At 39.4% G+C, this 24,819-nt stretch overlaps 2 protein-coding genes across 7 annotated transcripts; both read right to left on the bottom strand.

Annotated features, from left to right (window-relative positions):
- Nucleotide 1: 1 nt before the first annotated feature.
- LOC146466388 (uncharacterized) lies at nucleotides 2-18,573 on the bottom strand. Of its 4 annotated transcripts, none has more exons than XM_085127400.1 (11): nucleotides 18,468-18,573; nucleotides 11,762-12,004; nucleotides 9,566-9,949; nucleotides 8,002-8,352; nucleotides 7,578-7,730; nucleotides 6,335-6,422; nucleotides 5,769-5,822; nucleotides 4,583-4,687; nucleotides 3,788-3,958; nucleotides 3,041-3,217; nucleotides 2-2,279 (listed from the first exon to the last, which is right to left on the bottom strand). In XM_085127400.1, exons 1-11 carry the CDS (start codon nucleotides 18,475-18,477, stop codon nucleotides 2,270-2,272), a joined length of 1,746 nt encoding a protein of 581 aa, XP_084983526.1. In that variant the 5' UTR covers nucleotides 18,478-18,573; the 3' UTR covers nucleotides 2-2,269. The 4 variants fall into 4 exon arrangements, with proteins under 4 accessions (XP_084983526.1, XP_084983525.1, XP_084983527.1 ...); XM_085127399.1 differs by lacking the exon at nucleotides 18,468-18,573 and adding an exon at nucleotides 14,114-14,793; XM_085127401.1 differs by lacking the exon at nucleotides 18,468-18,573 and adding an exon at nucleotides 14,114-14,790 and having other exon boundaries at nucleotides 9,830-9,949.
- On the bottom strand, nucleotides 16,248-24,285 carry LOC146466387 (uncharacterized). Of its 3 annotated transcripts, XM_085127391.1 has the most exons (5): nucleotides 24,162-24,285; nucleotides 23,272-23,373; nucleotides 21,769-22,431; nucleotides 19,584-20,922; nucleotides 16,248-18,573 (listed from the first exon to the last, which is right to left on the bottom strand). In XM_085127391.1, the coding sequence occupies exons 3-4, from the start codon at nucleotides 22,418-22,420 to the stop codon at nucleotides 19,586-19,588; spliced, it is 1,989 nt and encodes a 662-aa protein (XP_084983517.1). In that variant the 5' UTR covers nucleotides 22,421-22,431; nucleotides 23,272-23,373; nucleotides 24,162-24,285; the 3' UTR covers nucleotides 16,248-18,573; nucleotides 19,584-19,585. The 3 variants fall into 3 exon arrangements, with proteins under 3 accessions (XP_084983517.1, XP_084983515.1, XP_084983516.1); XM_085127389.1 differs by having other exon boundaries at nucleotides 19,584-22,431; XM_085127390.1 differs by having other exon boundaries at nucleotides 16,248-18,567; nucleotides 19,584-22,431.
- Between the last annotated feature and the right edge of the window lie 534 nt (nucleotides 24,286-24,819).

Here is a 24,819-nt window from a genome sequence, read left to right as displayed (position 1 = left end):
ATCCAAGGAAACGTCAACTTTTATTGCCATGTTGTTGTTAAAGATAAGTTATTTTTAATGTAAACAGTGTAATAATTTAGAGCGCTAAGCGCCAAATTGAAATATAGACTTGTTTCATGCCGTCAGTCGGTTTAGGCTATGTTCAGACGGGACCGGTTCCAAATGGTTCCGATAAAAAATCGTGACAGATAGGCCTTTTGTTCACACGGGAACTGCTAACCATACCGTCAATCCGCCGGCGTTTCCGATCAGGAACCCGTTTCTCGAAAGTCCCGGTAACTTACCGGGCCCGATAAGTGTCTTTGGTGATAAATGTTTCTTCAATTAGCAGAAGTCCATTTTTATTAGCTTTGAATACTAAATTTTAAAACCTTATAATTCTATGAAAACATTGGCCAAGTATCATGTCTCTAATCACTGTGTAATTAGCGGAAATGTTATATTTACCGGGCCCGATAAGTTACCGGGAGTTTCGAGAAACGGGCCCCAGGGGCCCGTTTCTCGAAAGACCCGGTAACTTATCGGGCCCGATAAGAGTCTTTGGTGATAAATGTTTCTTAACAGAAGTCAATTTATGTTAGCTTTGAATACTAAATTTTAAGATCTTATAATTCTATGAAAACTTTAGCCAAGTATCATATCTGTAATCACTGTGTAATCGGCGAAAAAAACATTTCAAAATATACTTATCGGGCCCGATAAGTTACCGGGACGTTCGAGAAACGGGCCCTAAGTCCGATAACTGGACCTCCAAAAAAGGAGTTCCAGTTTTGGAACCGTTTCGGTTCCAAATGTCACCGTCACCTTGTAAACACCTGGACCGGTTCCTTTTGGTACTAGCGGCGCAATTAAGCTTGAGTGCTAGTTGAATTTATCGTACCCAGTCGGCCTAGAAAAACACGAGGAGGCAAGTAGCCGTTGTTTTGGTCGGCATACTTCTTGGTTTAACTGCCTTAAGGCAGCTGACCGTCCTCCAAATGGCTGTAAATACAGTTATCCATCAGAAATCTCGGAAAGATATCTTTCGAGGAGCCTTTCATGTCTTCATATTTTTTTCTTTTAAACAGTTTCCCAATCTTTTCCGTTTGAAGCCTGGTAGGCTTTGTACTCAAGAATAACTTTAAAGAGAACGGATAATTCATCGTCCGTCCAGCTGAAGGGTTTATCACCTTCATCTATCGATTTAGCCTTCTTCTGCGCCATTTTGTAAGCTTCAACGTGAATTCTGCGCATGCTTAACAGGTAGAAACAGCTGCTTTTGATACTTCGATTCAGTACCGAACCATAACAGGCCGGTCCGGTGTGGCCTAACGTTGATAAGCGGAACGGTGCCGTGTGAAGAGAAATGGCCCGTTCCAGGATAGGGTTGGATCCATTTGGGACCGGTCCCGTGAGAACATAGCCTAAGATTTCGCAGAAAATTAGTTCAACTTTTCTTTACACTTTTGCTACAGGAGTTACAGGAGGCCAGGGTGAAAATATTTTAAAATATGGCGAAAAAACCTAACTAATATGCTCTTGTTGTTTGCTGAGCTTTTGTTTTTTCCTAACGAGACTGCAGTCAGTTGTGCCAGTGATTGACGCGGTTTCTCTTTCTTGGTAAATACTTCCGACCACGGGACGCAACTCGTCGATTTTCCTGACCTGATCTCGTGATGCACGGAACGTATTAATCTCGAATGATTTGTCGAGGGACCAGTTAAAACTAGTTGCAACTCCCCTATAAGGTGCATACTTTTTTCACACATTCCTAGTGGACGCTAACGCGGTAACACTAATCACCAATGTGAGTCCCATAATGGGCGGACCAGTGAGCAGACGATCACGTAGGAAACAGATTTTAACGCCAATACAAGCGAAAATGGATGATAATCATGGAAAACACAGGTTGGGTCTATTCTGCATATATAAGAATTGAAAATCTATGGTGACAAAGGCTACACAGTAAAAGGGGAACGGGAAGACGATCATGTGATCCTCGAGCGTTAAAGGAGGCAGTGCCCTCTTAAGTCGTGGGGTTAAGTCGTCACTGGCCAGCACATAAAATTTCCTCAATGCGATCGAACACTTGCTCTTATGTCCTTTACAATCAAGTGGAAGTAGGGAATCGGGAGAAGAGAAAGGGGACACTAGTCTCAAAGTAACTATAGAAAAAGTATTCCAAAATGATCTCATTCAAAATAGCTATAATATTTGCACCCTGCGTTAGTAATCGAGTTATGTGATCGAATTATGTTAGGCTGTTGGTCTTGGTCTTCAATTTCTTCCTTTATGTGGAGCTGCAAGGAACATAATTAACACACACTTAAAAGCGAAAATGTTACTTAAGCTTGAGAAAACTCATGATGAGCTAAACTCACTAAGGAATAAGACGCCGTAGCACTTGCTTTACTAGATTGAGAATTCCAGTTCCCTGTGATCAGCTGTGTTCTATGGGGTGGGTCAGGGGGGAGGAGAACATTTTTACTTCCTCTGTTAAGAACGCCCATCTCTCGAAAGAGAAACTGTACTCCCAAAGATTGTACACTATAAGCAGCGTTCAATCGGCTGGCCACGCTTAAATGGCCTATATATTAGATTAAAACTGCCTACACAAAGGAAGTAGAAAAGTTAAAAGTTAATTGTATCCCCCAGAAAGGAATGCCGACCAACATTAATTCCACTGTTCTCAACACCACAATTTTAACTACAGACCATTGCACCTTAAACTGCGTAAATTTTCACTAATGCTCTGCAGTGAATAGAAAAGGAGCGATCGACAATTTTTATTCGAATATTGTCACACATCAGAGGCTACCAAGGCCTCAAGAGCCTCAGAAAAGGTGTTACAAGAAAATAACTTCTCAACAGATTTAATTTCAGCAGGAGAACGCTTCAGCAGCTGAACATTTATTCGTTTCTTTAAATGGGTAAAATGCTGCAGACAGTATCAGAGTGAAGCTTTAGCTTCGTTGAACACTTTTCCTTTTGGATAGCCAGTTTAGCTATACTGAATGATATCCCAATCAATTCTGGGAAGGTAATAAATAAACAAACAAACCTATCATAGATCGGGTTGAGCGCCTCGTCACCACCGGTTGTTTCGTATAGCGGGTTTTCATTTTCCTGTTCCAAGTAAGATTGTCTCGTTTTCATATTATCTTCTTTTTCTTCTTCAACCTCAGTGTATAGTTCGCTTTCCTCTTCAGACCAGGTTGAATTTTCAATGATGGAACCACTTAAAAAAAAGTTGAATAATTGTAAGAGTAAGAATGATGTGTTAATCAGTAAATGACACCGGCGTACTCGGAAAAAAAATCCGAGTGCTCCTATCAGGAGTCGAACCTAAGACCTTCCAATAACTTCTTCGGATGCTCTACCACTGAGCTACAAGAGACTTGTGGGAGCTTAGGTAATTAAACAAGGTTCATGGGCCAAACATCCTGCATACTGCAAGGATTGGAATGTCAATATGTGGCATATCCGCAGTAGAAATAATGTGATGTAGTATGAAAGAGTACTTTGCAAATAGCCAAAGTTTTTCTATTTCATCGTTTCTTGTGTTTTTCGTTATTACCTAGTAGGAAAATGTGAGGGAAGTATCAGGGTACCCAACGGTTCATTTCAGTGGATATCTCTTCGTAAGTCCTTGATCGCCTCAGAAATTCGGATTCAGTTTTAAAGAAAAGGTAAAGTTTAAGTTTCTTTGGCAAACTAGCAACTCAAATTTCTTAACACTAGATTAAAACTAATAAAAGATGGTGTCTTTGGTGTCTTTTCTGGGAAGATGAATAAGAGACAAACGAACCTGTCATAGATAGGGTTGGGCACTGTTTCACCTTCTGTTGTCTCGTACAACAGGTTTTCATTTTCCTGTTTCATGTAAGATTCTCTGTCCTTCATATTTTCTTCCTTTTCAACTTCGAAGTACAGTTCATTTGCGTCTGCAGAACAGGCGGTATTTTCTGTCATCAAGCCACTGTGAAAAAAAAAAATTAAATAAACATACAAATAAGAGGGTTAGTTCTAAAGAAAATGTGGTACTGTGACGTCTGTGGAGGAGTACAAACGATTGCATGTTTGGTTTTATTAAAAGCGTTGATAGGGTCATTTGGCCACCGTAAAATAATGCAAGGGGGGCGTAACCCGCTTTTTGAATATTATGGTATTTCTCGGAAGGCCTATACGTTTTCCCGTACACGCTTTTACGAAATCATCACCAATCTTTATTTCTTTCCGTTTTGTCCTACTTACAATGAACATTCTTTGTTGCTTCCCTCCTTATTTTTTCTTTGTTTCAGCTACTTGTATTATTTATTTCCTTTTGCGAAATCCAAATAGGGATTTTCTTTTTATGCTATGCATTTAGAACCTAGAGAGATACATGGGCATTACCGTACCCATTCCGAAGACGACACACTTAGAAACCCCTGGGGATGTGTTGATCAGTATTGCAATGTAAAAGCGTGATGCTTTAATTGCCTAGTAGGAAAACGGGTTAAAAAGGGGAGGGAGGAGGAGAAGGGGTGGAAGATGCAAGTATATACCAGGAGGGTGAGTTGAAAACGTTTTAGGGCTCATTATCTAAGGGACGTTTACTGACGCTATTGCTGACAAGGATCCACTCTCTTCTTTCACCACCTTGTAGGGTTTCATTCTCCGATCATAGCACGGATTTCCAAGTGACATCAGGGTTTCATCGTTTGACCTGAAAATACATGAAATACAAGTGAATGTGATACAGTTCTAGTTATCTCTCTTTAATTTGATTAACATTTAGTTTTAGTACGTTAAGTGGAAAAGTAATAACTGAATGCGATTACCAGTGGAGGAAAAATGAACTTTCGGGGTTGCCTGTTTAATTAACAAATTTTGTGTTGTGCTTCGACAATTTTTTGTTGTGTTTGCAGATATGGGCCACCAATTAAAGAAATTCTCGGTTTTCACGTGACGTCACCAAATTCTAAAATTCAAAACTGGGAGGCCTACAACAAAGATTACCTAAAAATATGTCTGTTCACAATTTCTTAGCTCGATGTCGTGCTTCCTTTTGAAAAGAGAACAGTTTCAATTTCCGAGTTTCCATCGTGCGTGACATCAGGAGGACGGCCGTGACAGAACTTTTCCGAATCTTAAAAATGACTCTTCGGGTGATTTTCAGCATTCTAAACAATTTAAGTTTGAGGAGAAATATTAATCTAAACATTCCAAAATTCACAAGGGCAAACAAACCTCTTTTCTGGCAAAAGTGAACTCCAGATGTTTTTTCCTATTTCCGGCCGCCATGTTTGTGCCCCTCAGAGGGACACAAACATGGCGTCTCCATACTAAGCTCTATAAATTTATGTGGAACATTTTGTCAAATAACTCGAGTACGGAATGCCTCACAGACCTGACACTTGGACAGATGCCTTATTTATTTATCCTCTATACCATGTCAATTTCTTGACTTCATTCATGGAATGGTTTCAATTTTTTTTTTCAATGGCGTGACAGTGAAAACCGAGAATAGCTTCCACCTATAAATTGTGCTGGTTCAGAACGTTTCGCCTTATATAACCTTAAAAGACGCTTATAGTTGTGGGCTTACCGTTTGAGTGGAAATGAAATACAACGCTCAGTGCTTTTGATATGTAAATGAAAACTTAGCTAGTAAGCATGCGCATAAGAAGAACACGGTTTCAATCTGAAAAGCGGTGACGTTGGTGTCAACTTCAGCCTCGCTACCACTCAAAGGCGAGGTCAATAACCATCAAGTAACCATATAATCGCAAAATTGTGCTATTCACCTGTTATATGATACATCTCCTGATTTCCCTTGCTCTTCTTTGCTCCTCCTTCTCCTAGGTTGAAACAGAGAACTACGTTAAATAGTTTCCAATAAATCATCAAAACAGACGAAGCGATTTAAAATGAATGGGTATGATGATGATGTTTCAACTAACTGACCACATACAACCCTCAATTCCTTGATTCGCTCTGACGAAGGGTAACGCTCGGAAGGTCAGCACTCAAATCTATTTACGGTGGCCAGGTGACTTTTAAAACTCTTTTGATAAACCAAACATTTGTCTCTACTCCGCTGCCTTCTCCTTCCAAACTAACCCTCTTGTTTATTTGTCTGAATGAATGACCCACAACGACGGATTCACTAATTTATTGATTGAGCAGGTGAGTCGATTAATGACTGATTGAGTCGGTAAATGATCAAGTAACTGAGTGATCAAAATACTGTAGCTAATGGCATAAATAACTAGACCTATATTATCTGACTGATTACAGATTGGCGATATGGATCGGGTGAAAACTGTTACAGCCAATTATCAAACTAGGGTTATTTTAGTTTGTGTCTTACCTTTTCCAATAAATGAACCCAACCCCGATCAAGGCTATAATAAAGAGCAGTGCTACCACGGGAGCAACAACACTTATCACATCCAAACCTGTCAGAACGAAATTCAATAAAGTCATTAAAAGTGTAAAAGTGTATACAGGTAGATGACAAAGGAGGCTGTAAAATACGGAAAATGCTGGAAGCTGTATTGTGGAGCAATGGCGTTACAAAAAAGCGAACTCGGGGGGGAGGGGAGGGGAAGGGTAGAGGGAGGTAGGCTGAACCAAGGCAAAAATTGAATCAGAATACTTAGAATAACGAATTATGTGTGTCTGGTTTATTTTAGGGGTTATTTCAGTGTAAGACAGTACTTCGGAAAAACAAACAAAAAAAACCCTTTATTTTTTCTATGTTACGAAAGTTTGAGTTTAAAACAAAGTGCCGAAGTGGTGAGAATGGTACAACAATACCATGCAATTGCTTTCTTCACTTAGTTACAAAATAATTTTAGAACCCTCAGATACAAAATCCATTGTGTCCGACTTTAAAAAAATTCGAACTATTCATGATCTCTTATAGCGCATTTGGGAAACGAAAATGAAGTTGGAATCCATTCCGACCCAGTCCATCTGTAGCCAGAAACACTCATCGACAGTTTTGGTAAAATGAGGCGGTAATTTTTTAACAAAACTGAAACGATTATAGGCTACCAGTATTCTTTCGTTTCTGCTCATAGAATAACGCTTTTGGGTTTTTGACATGACTCAAAAATCTCAGTGATACTTCCGTTTTGTTAATATCTATAAACTAAATCCAAACAGTTCCAGCGACTAATTAACGTTGAGACGAGATATCGACCGAAATGATTCGACTGGTGTTCGTGATAGCGTTAACCTTGTAAAGGAATAAATACGTAGTTGAGTAAGGGCTCGCCTGAGGTGCTGTTGTTTTGTTGCGTAACAGCATAGTTGTTTGACATAATATGCCTGTTTGTAACGATGGGAATTTTGCCTATTTAGAAGAAAGCTTTCCAATTTTCAGAGCTGCGGTATTTGAACCCAGGGAAAATGCACCAAAAAGTTACTACTCTCTTCTTTAAAGTGGACATGTAAAAGTTGAAAAGGAATGGTATGTAACGCTGTACGAATGTTTCAATGGAATGATACGGTATGAAATTGAAAAAAAAAAAAAAAAAAAAACAGAGACAGCTAAAGTGGCGCGAAACTTTTTTGAAGCAATGGAAAATGTAATTTAAGTGTGCTACCTTTTCCTTGAGATTGATGCCTTTGCCTCCTGTTCCCCGTGTGTGACAACACAGTTGTTCGTTTCGTTTTCTCTGTGTGTAACGTTTCAGGATTGAGGGCCGATGATGGAGTTACCTCTGGAGCACCCGAGGTCCTACTTGCAGCCGTAGAAACTGTTTAGAAGCAAAACATTGCAAAGCATTCTTAATACAATACAAAAGTTATTTGCGTTTTACTGTGTGTTGAATGAATTGTCAGAAAAATATACCACATTTTGATCTTTACTATCAGGTAAACGGCACGAAAGCACGCTAAGCATAAAGTTTGGTTTCCTTAAAATCCTGGCTAAAAGTGAGCCTTTCCAACACCTTGCAGTTGCTACTTGAGAAATGCGTATTATAAAGATTTCTAATGAAAGGGTCTATAGAATTTCACAACACTTACCCGAATAATTAAAAGCTTTGTAGGAGGCTCTGAAACCAATTAAAGAGATACTCCAATCCGATTTGAATATTACAAGCATCTGATTGGACGAGGAGTAGATTCCTTCCTTCGGGGGAGGGTGTCCTCCGTAAAACACTCCCAACATCTCCCCTGTGGAATTCTCTCCATCATACACGGATAAACTGTCCGTGTTGTTCTTGTTTTCCAAACTAAAGTTTGTGAACGTTAAGTGAATTCGCTGCGATTGCCTGACCGCGATCCTCCAGGAGCAATACTGTCCATCCGGGTAATTTCTTGGGTAGTTTGGTGAGTGGAATGTGCCGTTGAGTCTAGTAAAGGTTTCGTTACATCCTGCAAATGAAGTAAAGAATTGTATTGGTCTCCAACCTAACGAGTGCGAGCTTTCAGCCATAATAACATCCCTATTACGCTTTGGACCGCGACAGGTTTTATCTAAAAACTTCATTCATTCCCAGAACAGGAGAGTAGGCATTGTTCATCCCAAGTTGGCTTGGAAACGTCTGCCAGAGTGGCCAGACACTAACGTGTACGCATAGTAATCCGTAGTGTTGAACCAAGCATGGCTGCGGACTATTCGAGGGTAGAAATTCAATGAAAGCGCCACAATAAGAGAGGAAAGGAAGGAATCATGTTTCCTGAGAAAAGGAAGGAATCGTGGAATGGCTCTTTTAGACAGGCTATTTCACCAACCTGCTGTTTGTGAGGAAGGCTGACTAATGTCAACATATACTGGCGCGCCAATAAACTTGTTACAAAAAGGAGTAGTTGGAGTGCGTTTTTTTTTGGAGAAAGGAAAACGTGAAACAAAACATGCTCTACTTCGATATAAGTTGCTAGTCTGTTTGTGTTTTCGCTAGACCACTTCGTTTTACACTTTCCTATTCCAGTATAGAAAGTTGAACAGTTTGCGCTTTGGCTGTGCCACTTTTTAATTGTCCGTGCTATTTTGTCATGGACACTTGAACCATCTCTTTCTTGTCTGTACCTTTTGAAATTCGTGTAGTTTTGGTGGTAACAGCTGCCCATAGTCTTATTCATTAAGTGACAAGCATACTCGAAAAGAAATCCGAGTGCTCCTATCAGGAGTCGAACCTAAGACCTTCCGATTGCTAGTTCAGATGCTCTACCACTGAGCTACAGGAGACTCGTGGGAGCTAAGGCCATTAAATTAGGTTTATGGGACAAATATGGTGCATACTGCGAGGATTGGAATGTCATGTATGGCATATGTGCAATGGAATGAATGTGATGGGATATTTTAAGCTTGGTGAATAAATGAGAATGATGTATGAAGGTCTTAGGTTGGACTGCTGATAGGAGTAGTCGGATTTTTTTCCGAGTTGCCTGTGTCACTTCCTGAATAATACATCATTCTCATTTATTCACCAAGCTTAAAATATTCCATCCCGTTGATTCCATTGCGCATATGCCCCTCATGATATTTCAATCCTAGCAGTATGCAGGATAAATCAACTATGAACAATAGCAATGACACAGAGACAATCGTGATAGTGACGATAATGATAATGATATGTCTACCTACCGCGGTAGTAACAGTAGTAAATGGTTGGATGCTTTGTTGCAGCGTCATGAGGATACTCCCCTCCTCTATCATCTGCATTGCCAGAGTCTTCTGTATCAAAGTATATCCACTCCAGGCTTGCTATCGCCCATTTAACCATTTGACATTTTGTTGATTGGAAAGCAAACATGAAAAAAGGAGTCTTAGAGGGAAGGAGGATAGGATCATTTTTGTTCCCGTCTGTTCTACAGCAAAACTCAATGCGCGTATTTTTATCGTATATACCCTCGGGAAGTGTTCCACCTTTTCCATTCAAGTTCCAGTAGTCGTCATCATCCCAGTCAACAAATCCTGACATAAGACCTCCAGGGCAAACACTTCCTTTCTTGTAAATACAGTATTTACCTGCGAGTTAAAAACACAATGTGGTGTATTTTAGTAGTAGTAGTAGTAGTAGTAGTAGTAGTATGGAACGTCAAAAATATATTTGTGTGAAAGAAAACTTAAACATAATTCTTCATTTTCAGGTTAACAATTGTATCAATGCACTAAAAGTGTAAGTACGTAAGGGCTTTTGACTACGGATGACCAGATTTAAATGGATTGCAACTTGAAAACAGTAATGCCAATTTTTTCAAGTCCTTACCTTGACTGTCTTACAAAAATGGCTTTTGAATTTGAATCTGGATAACATTTCACTCTTTTTGAGAAATCACTTGATATTTTCGTATCCTTGCTGTAAGATCATTTTGTGATCACGTTTGACCAAAAAGTGCAAAATCCTAATGACATTGTCCCTTCGAGTATTAGATAAAATAGTTATGCAGTTCTTATTTTAAACTTTTCACACTTTTGTTGCTACTTAATTTATAAAATACCAGAATAATGATAGTGATGATGACCGCTCTCTCGACATGGACGATCAATGCCAACAGTTAACAGCTAATGTTAATCAGACGGTAGTCAGTAAAGTGGTTGCGTCTTTAATTTGTAGCAAAATTTAGCTGTTGTAGTAACTGGATGACTTTAAGGAATTTCCAGCTATAGGAGCATTTTGTTAGCAAATGCATAACTTTTCCCATTTCGTTTATGCAGCTTGACCTTTAAGTCTCAGTTTCATTCCTCAGTCTACATTTTTTGTACAAAATAGTAATTAGAGGGTGCAGGTAGCAGCAGAAGCTGGGTCTAGTTAACAATAAGATTATGAGCACGCACCCTCATCAGCTATCACGCGATAGAAATCTCGAGCGAATAATCTAATTGTTTTAGTATAAATCTACTAGTCGGTCAAACCTTAACAAGTAAATTATTTATTTGCTCATCGCAGACACTTCGAAAACGCAACGAAGCGGCCGCCATTTTGTTGAAAACTGCTACTCACTATCTATCACAGAGTAGATAGCGAGTAGCGTAGCCAATCAGAGAACGGAATTCGTGATAGAACACTAGTAGGTTTATACTAATCTGGTATAGCAAAGTGGTTGTTAGATGTGACGCAACCTTTCCTTTGTGAAGGCCCGAAGGCAGGTTCTGCGTAAGCCAAGCTTTCGTTCGATTCGTTTTATACGATTGCTTGAATGGTCACTTAGCACACATATGTCAGTCAATTCGAGTTAGGAGATGCACAGTCTTGAAATTGCATCCATCTATAAACTGCCTTTCATGTATATACCTGAGGGGAAGTGACCATGGAAGACAAGGACGACAGTCACCTGAAAACTCCACAGCCTTTGCTTCTTCTAAAAGAGTAACTCAAATGCTGTCATTTGTTTGTCTACTTGGACTTGGTCGATGACTAAAACTTTTGTTGCCTAACGTAAAAGTAATGGAATAACAGCAGTTTTTATCCTCGACGCTGAAGCTCTTCCCCAAGAAATAGTGACAACGCGGCTATGCAGTGAGAAAGATGTTCATTTTGTGATCTTGCTATCACACATTAGAGAACAAGGCATAGCCATACTTTTATGAGAGTAAGAGTGGTATTTCTCACTGCGTAGCCAGCCAGCTATCCGTATTCCCTTTTTTGGGGGGAAGTTATTCGAAGTGGCAGGGTATTTAGTTAAGCCCAGTTAACATTGACAATGGCGACCTCGAAACGAAGGGGCTCTTTGAACGTTTGTTTGACCCCTGTCGTGTTGTATTTACCGGTTTGTTGCGATCAATAACTTCAAAGTACGGGTGATGGGCACTAAAGCTAGAAATGACTAAGCAACTAACCTGGGGGCCAGGTGGGTCTATTTGTGTCGCTTGTTGTATCCGTCTTGATACAAAACGATCTTTTAACTCCTTTTTCATCTACTCTTCCATCAAGATGAAAATCCGACGATCTGTAATTATTTGAACTTGAACCATCTGTGTCTTGAAATCTCCATCCAGTCTCCCACTGAAAGCCGTTCGCCCAAGGACAACCGGATGCAGCTTTAGGTATCCCGTATGTGCCGGCTGGCCAAAGAATGGACACTGAAAATTAATGCCATGTTCAAAGAATGTTCAACACGCCATGCAATGCTACATGTAAACCGAGCAAATTTTTTCTTACATGGAAATAGTACGTTTGCCTAGTATCGTACACAAAAAGTTCCCTGAACTTCCGCAATCGAATTATTTATATGGATGGACAGCCAATGGCTAGTGGAAATTACCATGAAATGACCGCTTAGAGGAAATTTAAGTCTTAAATATATGGCCTAATTCAGTAATAACTTTGGTCCTGAAGAAGACTTGTTGTGACTAGTTGAAATATTGGCCCAAAATAAATTATCTTGCCGCAGTGTCAGCGCTGTAATCAGTTCAGTTATTTGCACGGAAAGACTACTACAAGAGATCCGCAGACAAAAAGTATAAAGAACAGCTTGTTTGTGCGCCGTGTGGTCCCCAGTAATCCTGCATTCAAAGTTGAGTAGATATGTTGCTCTTCAATGTAATTAGCTCCATCGAAAATATGGTCTCTTGACACTCTGTTTTTGTTATATCCTAAGTTAGGCCTAGCCTGGACCTTATAAGCCCCGGCGACTTCAAATTCGGGCTTCCCTGTCACCAAACATGGCCGACTAACCGAGATTCTGGCTCTCGCATGCCGCATGAAAACGCCTGCATTGCAGGCTACCCTCTACGCCTTGTAATTTTTCGCCTTAAAAACTGCTCGCAGAAAACGTTCAAAAGAAAAAATGCTCCAATTTAATTTGTGTACGTTGGGTTTTGTTAAAGATCAGTCTGGCATAAGCATTTTTGCATTTGTTAATTTTGCGTATATTTTAAACCTGCCTGTAACATCCCTAACTTACGAACTTCTACATAATGTCGTGCACTTACCGAGATAACTAGTTCCAAACTACAAATGGTAACGCAGTTTGTGTGGTTTTCATGTGGTGTATCGAGTCCAAGGTTCATCAGCTGAACCCAATAAACTAATTACTAATTATAGCCACATGACAAAGCGTCATTCAAAACTCGTTTGTAATCCTTTAGTCAACAAACGAAGAATGTTTTGACTCAAAACCGTGCACGTCTTCATTTAGTCACTCAAACTCGTTCTCCTTTTACACAGTGACGTTTTATTTCTCCTTAACCCTTTGACTCCTTATAAAAGAGGACAAATTCTCCTATCTTATCTCCATACTTTGGAGATAAAAATACTGCGGAGACGCTTTAAAAATATCAAGAAAATTCACCTTTTGTGATCATATCTTTAATTGTTATGACCTGAGGGGTTGAAAAAGCATTGATATTACAAATTTGAAATTTGATGCTGATCACTGTTAATGCATACAAATATTTAATGATGCTGAGCTCGAATCATTGAAGAACAAGGAATTTATTATTCAAAATCCCACAGGCATTGTTGTCGGTTTTTGACAAATCTTTCGCTGAATGCGTGTTTCACAAAAACAAGTCACACTTCATCAAACTTAAATGAGATAAAAAAAGAAGAAGAAGTTAAATTAGCCTAAAAATATCACTTTATGTACTACTATATGTCTATGACATTACCCGTCCTTTTAGCGAGATTAACAATTGTCAGTCGGGCATTAATGAAACCATCTGAAACTTATCAAATAATTGCAGCCAATTTGCTGACGTGGGGCCAATAGTTCACACAATCTCGTTCATGGTTCGAAATGAAATTGCGAAATCTAAACAGGAAGTTTTATTCAAAATTTGCAGTTTATCAAAATGAGCCGGGTTAAAGTTAAATAAACTAGCCATGTACATGGGAACCATTAAAAAATCGTTTCTGAATCATTTAATATCTAAACTACGTGGAATTAATTGTCGATATCAGTCATGCAATAAATGAAATTTGTGACTACATCGGCCGGAAGTCGTGACCTTCTTATCACGGGTGTAAATTTTGTTATATTGGCTAGTCCAGACATAATAAACTCTTGAACAACTCTTGAACAACTCTTTGACAAAAAGGATCAAATCGTTCTGTTTGTCCGTTAGTTTCTTATAACTGTGCTTAAATAAGGAACACAAATTAACAGAACTGAAGAGTAGAATGTGTTTACAATTCAGTACACATATGACATTCCGCCACATCTTCGTCAATATATCGTATATACATACCTGATGACTGCATAATACAAGAGAGGCTTATGAGGATCAAACTTTCCCACCACAGCATCTCCTTGGCCTCAAATACCTTATAGTATGCTGATGAAACAGAATATAACGGAAACAAAACGGTCATGTGTTCATCTGACGCCGAACATCGAATCAACTGGCGAAATCAAGAGTGACTGCGTGGGAGGTTAGGGCTGACGGCACTCCACGAAACGAAACGAAACGGAACGAAACGGAACGAAACGAAATGGTGCAGTTGCGAAACGGTACTTCACGAAACGATAATTCGCGAAATGGTTACTTTGCGAAACGGTACTTTGCAAAATCGGCTTCGGCACGACGTTTCGCAGTCGAGGTTCTCTAAAAGAAAGAAAAAGGTATTGTTTCCCGTTGATTCACTTATATAAGTTACATTCGTTTGTTGACTTTATAACATGAAGTAGGCACTGAAACTGAATGCATGTGTTATACTGTCACCAAGCAAGAGAGAGAACGCGAGTTTTCCGAGTGTTTTCAAATTCCCCGTAGTAAACTATTTAAGCCTGCTACTTTGTTTACTTTACTGAATAGAATTGGAGCTAAAATGAAAACAAGTTAATCCAATCAATATTAAGAAGAGACGCCGGGGATAATCTGCGCTATTTTTGGATGACTTGTCCTTTGCAACATGTTCACTTCCTTTTTCGAAGGCCTTTAAATTTGAATCTCATTCGCCGAATAAAAAATATTAACGATTGCTGCTCTGTTTCTCAGGGACAAAATTAACAATTTTAGTTCGAGATCGCACGAAAAATTCGCCTGAGTCATACTTATGCGACGTGGTCGTAGGCCGGAGGATATTCAGCAAGATTGAGCAGGATAATTGTTTTATTATTCACTACATCGATGAATGAATGAATGAATGAAGGAAGGAAGGAAGGAAGGAAGGAAGGAAGGAAGGAAGGAAGGAAGGAAGGAAGGAATGAATGAATGAATGAATGAATGAATGAATGAATGAATGAATGAATGAATGAATGAATGAATGAATGAATGAATGAATGAATGAATGAATGAATGAATGAATGAAGCAAGGAAGGAAGGAAAGAATGGAATGCCCATTTTTTCTACACATATCATAGGATATCCCTGACTGAGGACGACAAATTTTCAGTACATCTTGACCATATGTGAACGGTATTTAAACAATGTGTCGAGTCACAACACTCTTTCAGCACGGCCCCAAAGCTTTCCGATCCCGGCACGATCCTTCAATTCTTCCACATGGCCTTAATATTCGCGAAGAAATGTACTAGCTTTTTCCTTTTATTATTTTTTATTTTTTGTTACTATTATTTCATTTGCTTCATATTTACTGTCAATCAATTTAGTTTTACGTAGTTCCGCTATTGCGCAAATATTTGTCAGCTATATAAGCGTGTTTCCCAATGTAAATTCTCATTATACCTGAAGAAGGCTGGTTTGGCCAGCCGAAATATAGTAACCTTTAAACCGTAATTCTACGTTGTATCGGTCTCTGCTTCTTTTATCATTTGTATTTTTTAAAGCCGATCAGATCTACAATTGATCCAACGTATACCAGCAGGATTATCGTCCACGGTTGTTGCTTGGACTTGTTTCAATTATTGCCCATTTAAAGCTTGGGAAACCTTTAAAGTATACTTCAGTCAAGATTAACAGTGAACTTATGGACCTGCTCAAAGACGCACAAGTTATTTCAATCGTAGCCTGCGTAGCAAACGTTTCCGTGTGGTTTTGTACGTTTTCCCTCTTTTTTACCGCGCGGAAACTGGTATGTGAGCTGCTTTTATCGTTACTGTGTAAATCGCTTGTTTATTTGATAAAAAAATAACTTTACTACACTTTATAGGGGAAAACAGGAAATCCAAGGTGACAAATACCCAATTTTCTTGTCAAATGACTTCACTGATTCCCTCAGAGCACCTCAATAGGAACATGTTTGCACACTATAGCAATTCTCCAAGTTGTACGTTATCATTCTGTTTGATATTCAGCCATGAACAAACCGCTCCTTCCCTCAACCAACACTAGGAAGTATGTGCTGCCGTCTGAATACGCAATTCGTATTATTAAAGGTCTAACGGGCAGAAAAGGATTAAAACAATCGTAACTCAACTAATTAACCGATTATAACTAATTTTTATTTTCTTCCATAAGCACAACTAAACTGGTTCACTTAATACGCTATGTTAACTTTATTTAATCAAAGTAGCGTATAAACCAAGCATAACTTGCTACCCCCAGTTGTTTAAAGAGCGGTTAACTTTATCCAGCGGATAGGTCGCTTAAAAATTACGGATATATTGTATCGGTTTGAGACATTTTAACCACTGGATGAGGACTTATTCACTGGATACAGTTATCTGCTCTTTGAACAACTGGGGCCCGGCCTAATCTTGAAATGATATACTGATGCAACATCAAGCGTTTAACCAATAAAACTTCTTAATCAAGTTACCATTAAGAAACAGCAAAACTAGTTTATACAGAGAAATATAAATTAATATATTTGGTTAAGCCTGTGTGTTTACTTCCTTTCACACCTAAAAGCTGTCATGTGAGTTGCTGAGTTATTACACAGTTTTTCAAATTAAAAGCTTTACTTTTATTACTTTATTTTTCGGCGGAGAGAATTAAGAGACAGCCTGGTAACGTATAAGGCAAGGACGCACCATTAAAATAAAGCTCTGACTTGAAAGATTATGTTTGGTTAGCCAGATGGAAATTATACTGATGAATAAGCACATTTCTAGGTATTCAGGAGCTACAATTCCTATATATCCCTGTATACATAGCTTTTCTGTTCTCGAAATTTTTGGAGGGTTAAGTGTACAATAACTTGGAAGACCAGAAAGCTACGGAGGGGGAGGGGGGTGGCATTTCTCTAACACGTCGTATACGCCTTGCTTAACTATTACCAATCGGCCTTGAGATTATCAACTTGAGTAATATGGAGCCTAAATCACGTGAATATTTACATATAATTATCACACTTATCTCAACCTTAGTTGGTGACTCAAACTCTTTTGTCACAAGGAACCGGTCACCAATTTTTGCAAGTTACTAATGAACATAGGTTCCAACAGAGACATAAACACAAGCATCTGCATAAACTTCCTGCTCACTGGACATAGTTGCAAAATAAGCAAAATGGTAAGGAATACCGATCAGAAAACGACTGTATTCATGCATTCTGTTCTGCTTATGCCCATACTGATCTCATGCTTATGTGGAAAAAAAAACAAACAATGACGAAATTTAAGACATATAAAGTAGAAGCATAAGCGAACAGTCAGTCTGCAAATGCATGTGCATGAATTAAAGATAATTTGATAGCTGTCTACACTAGAATTGTTTCACTATTCTCATGCTAACGGGAAAACTACCCTTTGAGAAAACTATATATATTCGATACCAAAAAATTAAGTACTGTATCAGTGACTCATCATGTCACAACTTTTAAGAGTAGAGATTCCCCAAGGAACCACTTTCCCTAAGCTTCCAGTGGTCAGGGGCCGAAACAAACAAATACAACAGCAATTCAACTAAAGATATTAGCGTTGAACAATGTTGAATGAAGATTTTGAATTTAAGACTACGTTTGCAAAGTCTGAAATCACGTTTAATTGCATCGAGTGGCGTTGAGCAAAACAGGCAAGTGCAGCATGGTTGGGGGTTGATCAGACCTAAAAGGGCCCGTTATCAATATCCTGTTCTAAGGTCTTCTTTCCCCACATGATTAAAAATACCTTTGAATTAGTAGGCATCGTCCTTAAAGCCGACGACACAGCTGGTGATTTTAAACGCTGATCGCCGCGATCGGCAAAAACCACCAGGTGTCCCGGTGTGGCGATTGCGATTTTCGCCGATCGCCGCGATCGGCGTATAAAATCGCCGGTATCTGGCATGTCAGATATCGGCGATTAAATTCGCCGGCAATTTGCCAAGTGTGCCCGTTCCCGCGATTCTCTACGCTCATTGCTGCGAATCGCCAGTAAAGTCAACTAATCAGATTAGGCGATTTTATCACTTGGCTCACATGGAGCCCGGGAACAAGGTTGAAGTGCCACATCGTCGTGATCGGCAAAAAAATCGCCAGGTGTGTCAGCATCAATCGGTGGCAAAAATCGCTTGCGATTTTCGCTGGCGTTCAAATTCGCCGCGATCGGCGTATAAAATCGCTAGGTGTGTCGCCGGCTTAAGAAATCAGAGTTTCTTGGATCATGCCGTGGAAGAGCAGAACACATGCGAATTATCGAAAGGAGGCACTGTCCTTAAGTTTGATTAGTAAGTTAGCATCTGGTACTTAACATACAGAAAGCTAGGCGATTGTATGTACCATAATTCATACTCTATGTGAAGGTGAGAAGATTCTGCATGCTTATCTTCTTTTTTAAATCATCATCGCCATTGCTTGAGTCTTTCCAGGTTAAAAATAACTGCAACTAGAACAAAATTCGTTCAATAGAATTAAATGATAATACAAACGATTCCTGGGACGGTAAGATCTACCACTGAAATGATTCCTGTAATAAGGTATAAATTCACACAGATTTGTTTAGAAACCTAGAAACCTATATATCTTTTTCATCGTTGAACTGCAGAAAATGCAAATTACACTACCTTTAAAGGTGTAGTCTGCTTTGGTAGCTCGACCAGCGCAAACCCTGAAACGCCACACTGACAGAGTGTGCTTTGACTTAATTATCAGTCCTCATAATAACGCAGGCATCCGGAACAAACTGGACTATATCGCTTCACTCAAGAGATAATGGGTTAGCCAAGTGACTTGATTTTACTTTTTGGAAATTGTTAAATTAACACGTAAACTTTAAGTTCGCTGAAAAAAGGACTTTTTTTCTTGAAAGTAGACCTTCGAACCTTCAAGCAATATGCTTGCATCGGTTTTTTAAATGTTTTGTAGACCAAGATGTAACAAAATCGAGTATGAATGCAACATGACTAGTAATACCCAGCAAATTTACTATTTGCTTTTGCAACCCATTTTTTTTTTCAGGTTATAAATAAAATCATTTTTTCATTGAAGTCCAGTAAGGGTTGCATTCAAAGTGCTGTTTATGCATTAATAAATGTATTTTACAGTGATAATTATAATATGATTCAATAAAAGAAGATCATCCTTTGTTTTCCAAAGCTCAAACAACTTATCAACATCGGAAAGTGAAACAATTTTAATGTTCTTGCCATGGCACCTTTGACATGCACCATTTAATGAAATCTGTCTAGAGCACCTTGATAGCTGGACAAGATATGAATCTATCTATTTTCCCTGGTGCTCTTCAGGTGATTACTGATGGCAGTTTTCTTGTGTTTCTTTATTTGTCGATGTCAGTGTCGGCATGTTTAAACGACATAATCTGGATCATCTTACAGGTAAGACCTGAAATGATACTAAACAACCGGTAATTTAGAGTCATTAATTTACTAAACTTACCTTTACTTTCCAAAGTCAAACGTCACATTGTCTCCAATCAGCTCGAATGGTGCCCACTGCCTGACGTGAGAGTAGTTGCTAACTCTCATCAATTTCCTAGTTTTGTGAAGTGATTCACTTGCACTTTCACCACGGATAAGGTGCTTGTAGAAATGTCTCATGAAGATCTCTGTTGCTTTGTCTTCAATGGCCCACAGTGCCACCAACACTGAACGTGCACCGGAACCTAATATCGCTCGAGCGATACCGACAACTCCTTCGGCTACTATATTTCCTCGTGCAGTATGACAGCAGCTGAGGACTACTAGTTTGGCTCTCAATTGAACTTGTGAAACGTCAGACATTGTCAACAAGTAATCTTCTCGCCGTAAAGTTTCTCTAACAAGACGTACGGGAGAAAGTGCAATCTCTCCCCTCTCGGCATCACCATGTGCAGCAAAATGTATCAGATCTGCTGAATGAATCATTTCAAGTACCGCCAGCTTTGTAGCTTCGGGTCCTATCAAAGGCCTGACGCCTAACAAGTTGCCAATCATCTGTGCTTCGACTCTTGCAAAAGTTAAGTCTGTCAAGGAAGACACTTCAGATACATCTGGATTACCCACTATTAACGCTTTCGTCTCAGTGCCGTTGTCTGCTGGTCTGTCCTGAATGATCTTGATAGTAGTTAAGGAAGGGACGATGCGGATCCTAAAGGTTTCTGATAAGTATTTTCCGTTCTCATCTATAAGGGCTGCAAACGGAACTTTGTACAAGGAGCGATCAGGAACAATGATAATTTCATGAAAGTTTTCAAGTTTTTTTGCCACACGAGCGATAATAAGTTGATAACAAAGCGTAAGACTTGACTGGTCGTCCTCTTCAACAGTAGGTCGAGGTGCTCGTTTGTCCTCCTGAGCTGTACGATCCGACTTACTGAGGTTTAAAGCAAGCAGTGATCGATCTTCGCAGTGCTGATTAAGAGGAACTTTAAAACCTCTGAACGATTCATCCTTTAAAAAGTCGTGAAAGTCTTTTACTAGACCTCTCTCAATAGACGAATACCTAGTATCTATTAGCTCAAAATGTGTAGGCTTGCTGGCATCGAGAACCCACAAAAATAGGTTATGTGTAAAATACGAAATGTAAAGACAAGTAGAATCTCTTTCTTTAGTCATAATGTTCTCAATACCAACCCATGACTGTGGATTGGCTGCAATTTGATTTCCAACAGAATACTGAGCTGACATTAAGAGTGCCAGAGTTCGAGCGCGTCCAAGTTCTGCAACGTAAAGGGCCTTGATTGGATTTCCAGACTTACATAACAGCATACTAATCAACTGACAAGGCGCAGCAAAAACTGATGACAAAGAACAGAAAACTTCGTCTTCATCCAATGGTATCATTTTAAACAGATTCTCCCACACTTGCAATAACCCACCTAACCCAATAAAGGTACTCAGAAGAGTTTCTAACTGTCCATTACTGAAGGCTAATGGTTCCAATGTAATTTTACCATAGCCTTCACATATGTCCCGAGAATGCTGCAAAATCGGCTCTAAACCACGATCGTCCTCACCCCTCAAGCATTTTTGAAATAAATCTTCCAGTTTTTCCAAATTTCGAAAAGCCTTTCCACATTCCCTTGCAATTTCGTTGTCCGAATCTAATTCATTTCGGTCAAAATGTGGTTTGAACATGATTAATACGTTTCTTAAGACACGAAGTTGTACCGCAAGCACAGTTTGAACATAGGCCTGTTGCGTATGTTGCTGATCGCTAGTACATTCGTCTTTAACGAAGAAATCAACCAGAGGTTGTAGAGCTCTATCTGCAAGAAATTGTAATGCCATTTTTGTCTCTTTCATGCTGCTAGCTTCTTTTGTGTCATCGTATGCCGTGATTTCAAGTGCTTTTTGACAATATTCTTCAGCCTTGGCATAATCACCGAGAGAACTAAAAACGTTACCAATACATTGGAAGTCTAATGCTTCTCCCTCGCGGTAATCAACTTCTTCCCTAATCGAAAGTGCGTCTTGGAGATATTCTTTGGCCTTAACATATTCACCGAGATGAAAAAACACAGCTCCTAGTTGACCGCAATCCACAGCCTGTCCTTTTCTGTCACCAATTTCCTTTCTGATTGAAAGTGCTCTTTCAAGATACTTTTCAGCTTTGACATATTCGGCCAGATTTCTAAACGTACCTGCTAACACTTCATTAGCCGATGCTTCTCCATTTTTGTCCCCGATTACTCTCCTGGCCTCAAGTGCTTTCTCGTGATATGCTTCAGCCTTGTCATAGTCACCTAGATATTGAAAAACAGCTACAATGGCAAGAGTTTCGTAATCAGTGGCTTCTTGGTGTTTGTCACCGTCTTGCTGTCTAATTGCAAGGCCATTAAGGAGAAATTCTTCAGCTTTAGCGTAAACACTGCTACGATAAAGCAGTATTCCAAGGTTTTCGTAATTTGATGCCTCTGCTTGCCGGTCACAAATTTCTCTGCTGATCTTAATTGCCTTTTTAAAGAATCTTTGGGCTTTAGCATATTCACCAAGGGACATAAAGCTAGTTGCAATATTTCCGCAATATGTAACCGCTAGTGCTAAATCTTCTCTGCCACCAATTTTCATCACAATTTCGAGTGCTCTTTCGTGAGTTTTGATCGCTTGCCAAAGTTTTCCCTGGCTATAATAGAAATTCGCCTCATTTATCAGTGTCTCAACTTCCATATATTGTTCTTCTTTCTTTTGAGCTTCACGGAAAGACTTCTTACAAAACGTAAGTATTTTGAAAAGGAGTCTGACAAAACTGGTGAAAAGAAAGAATACTTGTACAACTTCGGCAATTTCAACCATGACGATCGTTTCTAAAAGGAACATAAAAAACATTGGATACCAATAAGTATATGTAACCATAAGAGGTCAACAGAGACTTTAAGAAAGCACGACGGCAACGCCAACGAAAACGTCGCTCGAAAATATAAGTTCGCTCACGTTCTCCACAAAACCATGAATTTGGTCATCTCACGTTGTTGTTTGGCCGAGGACGGCGAAGAAATGTACCAAAATGTATAATGCACGTGCAGAGCCTCTGTTTTTCTCATTAAGTCCTATTGTTTTGTGGCATTCTCGTTGCCGTCACCGTAGTAGCTATTTAAGCTCCCTTAGTTTTATGAAAAAACAAGAATATTTCAATTTCTGCAGAAAAGGCGCTTGTCAAAAGTTTGTTTTCTCATGGTATTCACTTTATTTTAGTTCAAGTTTATAACGTACGACTTCGTCTTAAAGTCTTGGAAGTGCCTACTTTCGTTTTCGAAATACCCAACCCAACTAGATTCCATGCTTGCTTAGTCCTTTTACGGCTTTATCCCAGATCTTCACGATCAATTCGTTTCGGTGACGTAACCGAGGCGAACGGCATGGGAAGCCTAGACAAGAACAGAATGCGCATGTTTTTGCGTTATTTTTCAAAATGGCGAACATTTCTAAAATCTCTTTATTATAAACCAAATGCAAGCTTAATTTACTTGTCAGGAGAGAAACATGTCTTCTTGAAAGTTCTTCGACATACAGCGTGTACTAAGGATGGTTGTGACGTTTATTGTTTTAGAATGACTTTAGCTTCTTATTGTCTACAGGTGTAAGTGTAAAGGTGTCTGTCAGGCATGTTAAAGTTAATTTAGTCGTTCGAAAGGGAAGAGGCTTACCTGCTTACAATCCAATTACAACCTGATTCCGTGAGTCCGTGAGCAAACTTGTTGACCTCGTGCGATGAAATTGAAACCAAAAGCAAACTGTTGGGACTTTCTCTTGGAACAAACGCAAAGACGCACTGGTAAATTAACATATCAATTGCATAACATTTTTTTTACATATCGGTTTCGCTTGACAGAAAAGGTGATAAGTATGGCGCGAGTTTCCTGAATATTGAAATCTTCCACACCTATGACAGAATAACACTTATCTGTCGCTATTAGCTGACAAAAAAAAAAAAAACGCGTCTACCCTGTCTGACCAAATTTAAACCACATGCAAGCCGTGGATCAAAAGAAGGAGCTCTCTGTTTCAAAACAAATCTATAGGGTTTGTTATTCCAAACCACTTTTCTACCGCCAGGGTAAGGAATGACGCTTTTAGAGCTACTACATGTATCAAGAGTAAGATCTGTAGGCCTTGTAATATTAAAGAGCTAAGAACTTACCACGGTGCGTCTTGGATGCAAAGCGAAAGGTTAAGATGGCGGGAGAATTTCTTAACCACAGGGATAACCAGTTAAACCAGGTATTGAATGGCTGCCTTTCTTCTTTTGATTTGGAGGCACCCTGCGTTAATCTACATAAGAAAAGTAGGGGGTGGGTAGGAAGGGGGGGGGGGGGGGGGGGAGAGGGCTCTAAGAGTATTAAGTTCCGAGAAAGGATTCGATCTTTGAACCTTGTTTATGGATATGTGACCGGGCTTATCAAATGGTATCTACTTTAAGATATACATAATATACGTGGCAGCACCATTTCAAAATTGAAAAATAATGCACTAGCTTTAAAAGCAATGGCTTTATGTCATATTTAATTACCGAGTGCTGAAACCGAAGTGGCCTTACCTGCATAAAATCCAGTTACAACCTCACTTGCCTACTTTTATGTCCCAAATGAAAGATGCAATCAGAAGAACAAACTTGTTAACTTCTTGCGATCAAATTGAAACCAAAAGCACCCTTTCTGGACTTTCCCTAAGAACAAGCACAAAGACAAACTGGTAAATTAAGCATATTAATTGCATTACATACCAAGGAATCGGCTAAACTAATATGACGATTGAAAATTCAGCAGGGAACAACTAACTTACCAAGACGCCCCGGTTCTTGTATGCAAAGCAAAAGTGGTAAAAAGTGTTACAAAGCGGGGTAATTTAACAACAACCAGGGGCAACTGAAACCGGCTTTAAACCAGATAAACCGGTTAATATAAACTAGGTATTGAGTAAAGGAGGATATTACTATCTTCCCGGTATGCAACGCGTAGCAACTATATTATCAAACGGCTGGCCCCACGTGAATTTCATTTCTCAATGGACGCCGTCGAGATAGTAACGCAGCAACTCGAGGTTTTCGAGAAATCGAGTGTTATTTACTTGAATTGCGTGGATTTAGCCGTCGATATCAGGCAGTCTTCGGAAATGCTGCCATTTATAGAGTGTAAGATGCTTCTTGGGCACGTCAACTTTCCGGATGAGCTGAAAAATCGGAGATTGGTGCTCGG

Source organism: Pavona decussata, unplaced genomic scaffold (assembly GCF_977016875.1).
Source record: "Pavona decussata unplaced genomic scaffold, jaPavDecu1.1 SCAFFOLD_144, whole genome shotgun sequence".
In the NCBI taxonomy this organism is placed as follows: domain Eukaryota; kingdom Metazoa; phylum Cnidaria; class Anthozoa; order Scleractinia; family Agariciidae; genus Pavona; species Pavona decussata.
Note: the sequence above shows the minus strand (reverse complement) of the source record. Positions and strands in the feature narration are given on the sequence as shown.

Coding starts and splice junctions, on each gene's coding strand:
- LOC146466388 (XM_085127399.1), bottom strand. CDS start 14,237: ATGACCGTTTTGTTTCCGTTATATTCTGTTTCATCAGCATACTATAAG. Junction 12,005..14,113: donor TTGTATTATGCAGTCATCAG/GTATGTATATAC, acceptor ATTAATTTTCAG/TGTCCATTCTTTGGCCAGCC. Junction 4,688..5,768: donor GGAGATGTATCATATAACAG/GTGAATAGCACA, acceptor ATGTATTTTCAG/GTCAAACGATGAAACCCTGA.
- LOC146466387 (XM_085127389.1), bottom strand. CDS start 22,420: ATGGTTGAAATTGCCGAAGTTGTACAAGTATTCTTTCTTTTCACCAGT.